The sequence below is a fragment of the Leptonychotes weddellii genome, chromosome 15 (genome assembly GCF_054177405.1).
Source record: "Leptonychotes weddellii isolate Sample4059 chromosome 15, ASM5417740v2, whole genome shotgun sequence".
NCBI lineage: Eukaryota > Metazoa > Chordata > Mammalia > Carnivora > Phocidae > Leptonychotes > Leptonychotes weddellii.
The window spans coordinates 16,595,494-16,606,947 of NC_138383.1; the positions used below are offsets into that span (position 1 = coordinate 16,595,494).

Here is an 11,454-nt window from a genome sequence, read left to right on the forward strand (position 1 = left end):
TGATCATTGAAATAATCATTTGCTCAGCTGAGTTTTCCTGTTTGCAGTTTGCATGTCATAAACTTGTGGAAGGAAATTGTCCCCCCTCCCCCCACTTAAACAGAACATTGGGGAGGCTTAATCTTCCTCTTCTAATTTACTGTCTGAAAAGAAAACAGTAAAATAATTTTTTTCTTCTATAATTCTGAAGAGCATTTTACCATTGAATATGGAGCTAGAAGATAAAAAGCAGTTTAACAGGAGATATTTGATTTTAAATCAGCTATTTATGGCTTTAGCTTTATAGATTGATTCAGGAAATAGATTATTTTCAAATGATATCAGGTTAGTAATATAAATTACATTTTAATGCATAGAGAACACTTTGTGTTGGTTATTTTAAAATGTTTCCCTTTCGATGAGTTTAGCAGCATTTTATCTGATGTAGTTAATGGTTATTTTAGTTTTGTCTCCATACTTCACAATATTTGTAAAAAGCAAATGGGACAAAGGTATGCAGAGGTTTCTAAGATCTTGAACCCTTACACAGAAGCTGACATTAATTGTTGTTTCTGGTGCCTTTTCATACAATTTACATTGAAATACCTTTTCTGATATGCTCCTAGGAAGATGAGACATTATGTATATTGGTTTTTTCCCCCTACATGCACTAATGGTTCTTTACTGTTAACTTATTGCTAGGCCTGTTTCATTCTAACATTTTAGCATTTTTGTTAGATTACATGTTGAAATGCATCACTCAGTCTGTGCTTGAGCTCATTTTATTTTTCTGTTTAATCAATTTAATTTCTTGTTTTACTAACCTCACTGTTTTTTCAGTTTAATATTGGCTGCATGCTAGTTAAATATTTATATATTTTTTTTATATATATATTAAAAAAACCAATCAAGTCTAGCCTGGATTTTGCTCTGATTGTGTTTTCATTTCTAGTGGTGGGGCAGTCTTACACTTACAACTTACTTTGTATCATGAAAGCCTGACACATAAACAAAATAACTAAACACAGTGTAGATTTTCTTTTAAAAAAAAAAAATCTTAAAGTGGTGCTGTCTAGGTGGTGGATATGATTGTATAAGTACCTTGATTTTATGCTTTTTAATGTTAGTTTTAAACTTCATAAATGTATTCTTCCCCTTTTCCCCTTCCCTTTTTGCTCCTTTTTAAAGTGTTATGTACAAAAGTTGCCCAGCACACCATCAGAAAGGACCCTTACCCCTATGTTCTTCCCATATAAAATACTGGCCAGCATTTCTTTTTACATTAATGCCCCTTTTGTTGGGCACATTTACCCTATTATTAGCATCTTTTTGCATGCATATATGTAGAATTATCTCTTGCTCATCACCTGTTTAAATGTCACTAGGAAGGGAAGAATATATTATTGGAATATTTTTGGTTTGTCTCTCTGTTCTGTCTGTCAGGATAATATTGGACATCGCTTACTCCAGAAACATGGGTGGAAGCTGGGCCAGGGATTGGGAAAATCTCTTCAGGGTAAGTTTTTTAAATGTACAAAAAGAAAGAAAGAAAGAAAACAATGTTTTTGATTTGATCTTATGCCTGAATATATGTCTTTTTTTTTTTTTTTGTAAGTGTTTGGGCTTTTTCCCCTGCCTTTTCTCCCCTAGAACAGTCTATATTTTCCCTATAACTGTATTTTAAGCTACTGTTAAGCTAATAGTTTGCAAGAGTAAGCTGCTGTGTCATGAATACTTTCAGGTCAAACATTGTGTATGTATGGCTCGACCGGTTTTAAATTTTTTTGGTGGGGGTGATGGGTGGGTGGAGTAAAAAGAACACATAGTCTCAGAGTGTGCTTTCTTTGTGTCATTTAGTGATGTTGTATTGTGGCTTCAGTATTATAAAGGGAGCCATTCAACAGCAGAATTTAATTTTTGCCTTTCCAAATTCTCCCTGAAGCTGGTGATTGCCCTGGTTCTTTTTCTCTGCAGTCAGAATCCATGTAGTAGTAGAGAGAATTAACCCACACAAAACAAAAAATGGAAGCAGCAGTTTGTTTCCTGTGGTTCTCTGAGCAGAGGTCCATTTCTCAGGTTCAGATCAGGCTCTGGAAAATATGTGGCTTAAAGTTTCCATTCCATTTATTTTTTCTTTTTATTATAGTAATCATTTGGATAAAAACAAAATACTAACATTTCTACTTTTGAGTTCTTGTTAGTTGGAAACCAACTCCATTCACTTTTTAGCTCCCTCATGTTCACGAGCTAGTGTTTATTCTTCACAGATGTGAACACTACCTCAGAAATGATGGGAATCATTGCACTTCTACTTCTGGTCATGAGGGGGTCTCATTGTATAAAGGGATCTTTGGGGAGAGGTGTGCTTTTATTGACTGATTCTCTGAATTTTGAAAATAGATTTTCACAATTTGAATGGGAAGTCTAATCAGTTCAAATGTGTGTTAAGGGGCACAGGACAGGGCATAAAGCAGGACATTCTAGTCTTTAAAACCTTTTTTTTTTTAAGATTTTATTTATTTGAGAGATAGCAGGGGTGGGAGGGAGGAGCAGAGGGAGAGGGACAAGCAGACCCCATCCTGAGCGTGGAGCCTGATGAGGGGCTCGATCTCACGACCCTGAGATCATGACCTGAGCTGAAACCAATAGTCGGGTGCTCAACTTACTGAGCCACCCAGGCGCCCCAAAAACCTTTGCTTTTTGAATTATAATTCTACAAGTTCTAGTCAAATTAGTATTTATTACTAAGCACTAATCTGTTTTGGGGGGGAGATAGAAAGGTTTGATTACCATTAAACTTGTTTTCTCAGTGGCATAAGAACTCATTGCAGTTGATACAAAGAATAAAGAGCAAATCTGTTTGAATCCCAGAATTTTTCATTTCTAAGCGTCAGAGACTTTCAAGTACACCTAGCAGAGGAAAAGAGAGAGAGAGAGTGAATAAAGGAGAGGTAATTGAATACTCACTTATTTTTCCATGATAGAAAATTTTAATTTTTACTTTAAGAATAGGGGCGCCTGGGTGGCTCAGTCAATTGGGTGTCTGCCTTCCGCTCGGGTCATGATCCCACATCCTTGGATGGGGCCCCACATCAGGCTCCCTGCTCAGTGGGGAGCCTGCTTCTCCTTCTCCCTCTGCCATTACCCTTGCTTTTGCTCTCTGGCTCTCTCTATCAAATAAATAAATAAAATCTTAAAAAAAAAGAATACTCTAGAATTTTGGTTGTGTTTTGAACTTTGAGCTCCTTGAAAAAAGGAGGTTTTATCCATATTTTAACTCCCATCTCCATGGTTGCAGGCATATAAGTCCATTATTCATCTAAATTACAAGGGGAGTTTGAAGCCCATCTCTTTTTTCTTCTTTTTAATTGTGGTAAAAAACACATAAAATTACCATCTTAACCTTTTTTTTCCCCCATCTTAACCATTTTATTATTATTATTTTTTAAGATTTTATTTATTTATTTGACAGAGACAGCGAGAGAGGGAACACAAGCAGGGGGAGTGGGAGAGGCAAAAGCAGGCTTCTCACTGAGTGGGGAGCCTGACACGGGGCTCAATCCCAGGACCCTGGGATCACGACCTGAGCTGAAGGCAGACACTTAATGACTGAGCCACCCAGGCACCCCACCATTTTATTATTTTTATTTTTTTTAAGATTTTATTTATTTATTTGAGAGGGAGAGAGAGAGCACGTGAGCGAGCCAAGAGTATAAGAGCAGAGGGAGGGTGAAGCAGACTCCCCGCCTCGCAGGGAGCCCAATGCAAGCCGGGTCCCAGGACCCTGAGATCATGACTGAGCCAGAGGCAGCCGCTTAACCAGTTGAGCCATCCAGGCACCCCTCATCTTAAACATTTTAAAGTGTACGGTTCAGTAGTGTTCACTAAATTCACAATTATTGTGCAAAGCCCCTCTGTTTTGAATGGCTGGGGCAGTATCTTTACCCTTGAGAAGAATGGAATCTTACTCTATTACCAACATTAAAGGCTGTTTAATTGTCTTGTAAATGGATCTTTATTTTTTTAGTGTCAGATTCAACAGTGTGCGTACTTCTCTTGCATAGTTGTTTCTATAATACCCACATGATCTGACCTAGAATGTAACCACATTTATGGCATGTTGAGGTAATTCATGACAGATTTTTTTTTCATTGTACCAAACCTTTGCTACAAATAACCACTGAAGAAAGCCCTGTCAATCTAGTGAAAATGGTAATGCCTTTTTAGTATTGCATAGACTAGGCACTGCATGTAATTTCTGGGCTCACAGCTTTGTAAATTCTATCACTTCTCCTTTTTATTTGAGTTTAGGGCTCTAACATCTTTAACATAACCGTCCACTAAAATTTAAACCTGATCTCTTCAGGATATTTTGTTAACACTTAAAATTTATTTCAACCAGGGGCACCTGGGTGGCTCATTTGGTTAAGTGTCTGCCTTTGGCTCAGGTCATGATCTCAGGGTCCTGGGATCGAGCCCTACTCTGGTTCCCTGCTCAGCAGGGAGTCTGCTTCTCCCTCTTCCCCTGCCCCTCCACCCTACTCCTTTTCTGTCTCTCTCAAATAAATAAAATCTTTAAAAAAAATAAAAATTATTTATTATTCATCCAAGGTTTTTACAGAGAGTGTCGGGCCTTGGAGGCTACAGTGCAAATATCTTGTCACTGGATAGATTAGGGAATAGATGGTATGCTGACTCTAAAATGAGATTATCTGGCAGGATAGAAAAATTATACTTTATAAATTGGGTTTATTTTTGTACTTGAATTTCCTTTTTTCTTACCATTTTTTTCCTCCCTTAGTATTAAGATACTTCAGAAGTTTTTTTTTTTAATTAATTAATTTATTTATTTGACAGAGAGCTAGCGAGAGCAGGAACACAAGCAGGGGGAGTGGGAGAGGGAAAGCAGGCTTCCCACAGAGAGGAAGCCCAATATGGGGCTCCATCCCAGGACCCTGGGATCATGACCTGAGCCAAAGGCAGACACTTAATGACAGCGACCCAGGCACCCCAGGATATTTAAGAAGTTAAAAAAGAACTTATATTGTGTGTGGCAGATAAGTGATTGCTAGTATTAAAAAAAAAAAAAAGACTTGTAGAAAAGATATGTTGACAAGGTGTCTGAAGGGAACAATACAGAGAAAGGCCTGTTGATGAGAAATATTATGGACAGTTGCTTATTATAGAAGCAGAGGATGTATTTAATTTGGAATAAAGCAACTATGAATGATAGTTGTATTTTGTGGTCTTGAAATTGTTTTATAACCTTCTGGCAGCTTTAAAATGGAATGGAATTGGGGCACCTGGGTGGCTCAGTCATTAAGTGTCTGCCTTTGGCTCAGGTCATGGTCCCAGGGTCCTGGGATTGAGCCCCACATCGGGCTCCCTGCTCCATGGGAAGTCTGCTTCTCCCTCTCCCACTTCCCCTGCTTGTGTTCCCTCTCTCGCTGTCTCTCTCTGTCAAAAAAATAAATAAAATCTTTAAAAAAAATAAAATGGAATGGAATGCAGCTCAAAATCTTTATTTTGTTGTGAAATGTTTAGTCAGTAGGTATAGCCCAGAAATGGGGTACCTAAACTTCCTTTGTTAAATTGTCTAGGTGCTTTTTGATGATTTGGCTGACTTTTTTTTTTTTAAATCACAAGCAAAAGTTCAGCCCCTGAGAAAAATGGATGGGGTCTGATAATTGTTTCATATCTCACCCTGTCTAGGAGGTTCAATCAGTAATAGACAACCAACACATATTTACTGAGCTAATAATGCATTCTAGCTATACTGGCTGTAAATAGCATAAGCAAGGGACAAAGTAGGTAAGAAATTGTTCCTGTTCCCCAAGTCTTGCTCTTTTAAATTACTGTAGATCTTTGAAGGTTTCTTGAGTTTTATACTTTTATGTACTCTTTCCATGCTTAGAATTAAGTATGTGATCAATCTGAATATTTAACTGACAAATCACTCCATGTTCCTTGAGGTAGGGAATCTTGTGTAGTTTTGTGTAAAATTACTTGGTGTAAGATGTGAAGGCAATGTGAGCAGCATTTTGAAATATAAGGTCTAGGTTTGAGTTTGGCTCTGCCACTTTAAGTAAAAGGGACAAGTTACCATCACTGAGTTATTTTTTCAGTCCAATAAATGGAAATTAAAATCTTTGCTCATTTATTCACAGTTATGGGGTAAAGTAAATTAATAAAAATGATGAAATCACTTTATAAAAACTATAAAATGCTATGTAAATGCTGATTGCTATTAACACCTCTATAGTGTATATTTAGATGTTTTAACTGAATTGGAGATAATCCATCTGTAGGTCTTTTCTCCCCCCCCCTTTTTTTAAAAGATTTTATTTATTTATTTGACAGAGAGAGACACAGCAAGAGAGGGAACACAAGCAAGGGGAGTGGGAGAGGGAGAAGCAGGCTTCCCACAGAGCAGGGAGCCGATGGCGGGGCTCACTCCTAGAACCCTGGGATCATGACCTGAGCCGAAGGCAGATGCTCAATGACTGAGCCACCCAGGCGCGCCTTAAGACTTTATTTTTAAGTAATCTGTACACCCATCATGGGGCTCAAACTCACAATCTGAAATCAAGAGTCGCACACTCATTGACTGAACCAGGTGCCCCCCCATGTTTAGGTCTTAATCAGAAACCTAAATATCATTTAAAAAAAAAATAGAGAAGCACTGTCTTGCTAGTCTGTAATTTTACAGTATAGTAGCTATAATGTGCTCAATATGTGCTAGATAATTGACTCCCGGATCTGTATTTTTAATGCTGTATGCATTTTATGGTCTCTAAGCCGCTAATTTTGGTGTCTGTTTCACTAATTCTGAGGTCATTAGTTATTGCCACTTCTGAGCCTAATTTACAAAATCTAAGAAGAGCCCCAATCACTAAACAGTGGCATTGGGAAAACTGGATAGCCACTCAGAAAAAAGAAGTTGGATCCTCATTGTGCTACCTTACCCTGACATAAATTCCAGATGAATAAACTATTTAAATGTTAAAAAAAGAAAGAAATCCTAAGATCATTAGGGTGTGCACTGGGATAATTATTATTTTTATTTTATTTTACTTATTTATTTTTAAAGATTTTATTTATTTGACAGCACAAGTGGGAGGGAGAGGCAGAGGGAGAGGGAGAAGAAGACTCCCTGCTGAAGAGGGAGCCTGACGTGGGGCTCGGTCCCAGGACCCAGGGATCATGACCTGAGTTGAAGGCAGACGTTTAACTGACTTAGCCACCCAGGTGCCCCGATAATTATTATTTTAAAAATATCTTGGTTAAGCGGCTGCCTTCGCCTTGGGTCATGATCCCAGAGTCCTGGGATGGAGCCCTGCATTGGGCTCCTTGCTCAGCAGGGAGCCTGCTTCTTCCTCTGCCTGCCACTCCCCCCTGCTTGTGCTCTCTCTCTCTTCCTCTGACAAATAAATAAAATCTTGAAAAAAAAATTAAAATAATGTTGGAGGGACACCCGGTTGGCTCAGTCTGTAGAGCATACGACTCTTGATCTTGGGGTCATGAGTTCAAGCCCCACGTTGAGCATAGAGCTTACTTTAAAAAATAATAATAATAATGTTGGAATGAGGAAATTTTTAAGTATAGACGAGATCGTATAGACGAGATTGGGCTCGTTCAGGGTGGCATGTCTGTAGACCTTTTCTAAGTTTAACCCCAAACCCAGAAGCCATTAAAAATGGATACATTTTACTATATTTCATTATTAAAAAAACACAAATAACAAACTGGGGGAAATATTTGCAATATCTCATTATAGACAAAAGACAAATTTCCTTCATATATTTATCTGTTACATGAAAGACTTACAGCCTAAAGAGGAAAGGGGAAATGATATGAACATTGTTCATAGAAAAGTAATGCGAATGATCTTTTTTTTTTTATTTTTTATTTTTTTATTTTTTTTAATCTTTTTTTTTTTTTTAGATTTTTATTTACTTATTCATGAGAGACAGAGAGAGAGAGAGAGAGAGAAGCAGGCTCCCAAGGAGCAGGGAGCCCAATGCGGGACTCGATCCCAGGACCCCGGGATCATGACCTGAGCCAAAGGCAGACGCTTAACCATCTGAGCCACCCAGGCACCCATCTTTTTTTTTTTTTAAAGATTTTATTTATTTATTTGACAGGGAGAGACAGCGAGAGAGGGAACACAAGCAGGGGGAGTGGGAGAGGGAGAAGCAGGCTCCACGCAGAGCAGGGAGCCCGATGCGGGACTCGATCCCAGGACCCTGGGATGACCTGAGCCGAAGGCAGTCGCTTAACCGACTGAGCCACCCAGGCGCCCGGTAATGCGAATGATCTTTAAGTGTATGAAAATACTCTCAGTTCTTTTCATAAGAGAAATATGCATTTTAAAAACCACAAGATAAAATATTTCACTTTTGCATTGGAAAGGTTAAAGATAATTAGCCTGGTCATATTTTGGGAAAACAGGTATTTACATCATAGCCAGTATGAATAAAAATTGGTAAACCACTGCAGAGAACAACCTGAATTACCTAAAGATTAAAATGCATGTATCCTGAGGTGCCTGGGTGGCTCAGTTGGTTGGGCGTCTGGCTCTTGATTTCAGCTCGGGGTCATGGGATCAGCCCTGTGTTGGGCTCCACCCTCAGCAGGAAGTCTGCTTGGAGTTCTCTGTCTCCCGCTCCCTCTGCCCCTCCCCCCCTCAAATAAATAAATAAATCTTTAAAAATAAAATGCATGTATCCTTGGGGTCAGCAATCCTAATTTTCTGTTCTTAACTCTTTGAAATGCACAAAATAATGTATGATCAAGGTTATTATATCATGTTATTTTGTGATAACAAAAGATTGGAAACAGTCCATATTTCATTGATTCCAAGACATTTTTTTCATATTTTAATAAAGGTAAACTTAAATGCATCTTATTAATGGTATTATAGTTATAATTGGCAGCTCTTAAATTTCTTTTGGGCATATAAAATAATTGTGTTTTGTGGTTAATGGCATTTTGTATTTGAAAAAATAGAATACTAAAATTGTATAAAGGGAAACCATGCTGCTTTAAAAGGATTGAAGTCATTTAGTATGTATTTGGTATATGTAGAACAATTTCCAAGGTACGTTAAGTAGAAAGCAATGTACAGAACAGTGTGTGGTATATATTAAACTACCATTTGTGTTATATTGCATACATAGATATACACACGCTCATATATATATACTGATAGATACACATCTCCTGCTTAAAATCAGTATTTTGTTCCCCGAAATCAGACCACCTACCTGTGTGAAGACCTTACTTAGGTATATATTTACTATTATTTAAAATGAGTTACCTGTCAACCCCAAAACCCCCAGCCAATTTTCAAGATATAGCTATCTATTTGTGAATTTTTTAAAAAATTGCCAGGGGGACGCCTGGGTGGGCTCAGTCGTTAAGCGGCTGCCTTCGGCTCAGGTCATGATCCCAGGGTCCTGGGATGGAGCCCCGCATCGGCTCCCTACTCACCAGGGAGCCTGCTTCTCCCTCTGCCTGCCGCTCCCTCTGCTTGTACGCGCTCTCTCTCTCTCTGACAAATATATAAAAATATTATTTAAAAATAAATATATAAAAATAAAAAATATATGTAAATGTATATTTAAAAAATTGCTAGGACATTGCCTAAACGTTTCTTCCTTATTGCCAAATAATTAATATGGTTGTGTAGTAACATGTCTGTCCCTTTTATTGATACTTAAGAAGCTTTCCAAAGTTCTAGTGTATGTGGAATGTATTTCCAGATTTCTACATATCTTTTTCTTAAAAATGCTGAATTAGATTTTTGAGAATGAAATATAGACATTTTACTATATATAAAATCATTGGCTGAATAATATCGTGTTGAGAGTCATGAACTGAGGCATTCCACTATGAAGCCTTACACAGGTACATTCTGTGAGGTATACCTGTATATTTATGTTTTCTTGACTATGCAGATAAAAATCCTTGTAAAGGAAGACTCTGAAGGGAAACTGAGTTGCTTTTTATTGTATTCTTCTAAAATTTGATGTGATATACTTACATTGCTATTTAAAAATATAAAAGTTGGGGCACCTGGGTAGCTCAGTCGGTTAAGTATCCAACCCTTGAGCTCAGGTCTTGATCTCAGGGTTGTGAGTTCAAGCCTCACGTTGGGCTGCACTCTGGGCATGAAGCCTACTTAAAAAAATTTATATAGAGAGAAAATTATTCTGAAAAAGAGTAGGCAAAATTAGAACAGAGTAGTAAAGTAGGGTGTGTTTTGTGTTTTTAGGTATATGTCCCTTCCCCCCCATCCCTGCTCTAGTTTCAGTTAGCAAATAAATGGTGAATATAGTTGGGTAGGGCCTGCATTAGCTAGTAATAGCAGTGTTCTTACTACATTTTATGATTGAAGGAAAACTAGACTTGGATTCAGTACAACAGAATAGAAATATGTAGTGTTACATTTTAGACTTTATTGGGGCGCCTGGGTGGATCAGTCAGTTAAGCATCAACTCTTGATTTCAGCTAAGGTCATGATCTCAGGGTTGTGAGATCGAGCCCAGCGTTGGGCTCTATGCTGGGCGTGGAGCCTGCTTAAGATTCTCCCCCCACCCCCTCCCTTTAAAAAAGAAAAAAGGAAAAAATAGACTTTATTGTTAAACTAGAATGTTGATCTTTTAAAACTTCACTGACTTCCTAAGAAAAATCATTCTTTGGCTGAGAAAAATAAGCTTTCCCTTTTTTGTTTTTGTTTCTTTCCTTTTTTTTTTTAAATTTTATTTTTAAGCAATCTCTATACTCAATGTGGGGCTTGAACTCACAACCCCAATATCAGGGGTTGCGTGCTCTACTGACTGAGCCGGCCAGGTGTCCCAATAAGCTTTCCTTTAATATTATAATGACATAGATAAATTTTGTGGATAGGGTCTTTGTAAAATCTAACTTGTTGTCCTTTTATATTAGTTTCCCTTTGAAATTTATTTTCCTTTTTGAAAAGGAAATTACACTTAGTACATTTCGTGTACATTGATTTAGAATCTAAATGTTTTTTATGTTCCACTTAATGAAATAGTATTAGTATAATCATTTCATAAATGAAGGAACAGTTTTGGAAAGGTCATATAGCTACTGAGTCTCTGCCGTTCAAGTATAAGCATAACTTTGAAATCAATATTCCTATATGTATACCTTTGCTCTTCTCAGAAAAAGTTGGTAACTGGAAATAAGAGTAGTTGGGGGAGGACAGCCATGTAGCTCCCCTAGCATGAAGGTATGGATTGTCAGAAGGGCTTAGTTATTTATACTTGAAGCTGGTCTAGGTGAAGGAGCCTGTAGTTGAATTACCTCTTTTCCCTGCTAATTAAATGATCTTTGCAGTCTTTTTTTTTTTAACATTTTATTTATTTGGGGCGCCTGGGTGGCTCAGTTGGTTAAGCGACTGCCTTCGGCTCAGGTCATGATCCTGGAGTCCCGGGATCGAGTCCCGCA

The 11,454-nt window shown here is 37.8% G+C and overlaps 1 protein-coding gene across 3 annotated transcripts in view; it reads left to right on the plus strand.

Annotated features, from left to right (window-relative positions):
• Positions 1–11,454, plus strand: part of GPATCH8 (G-patch domain containing 8) — a 114,102-nt gene that overhangs the window by 33,689 nt on the left and 68,959 nt on the right. For 2 of the 3 annotated variants that reach the window (XM_081804852.1, XM_081804853.1), the window contains one exon: positions 1,423–1,495. The exons of the other annotated variant lie outside the window; for it this stretch is intronic. In XM_081804852.1, the coding sequence (XP_081660978.1) occupies positions 1,423–1,495 (73 nt within the window). The remainder of the gene's footprint in view (positions 1–1,422; positions 1,496–11,454) is intronic. 3 annotated transcript variants of the gene reach the window in all.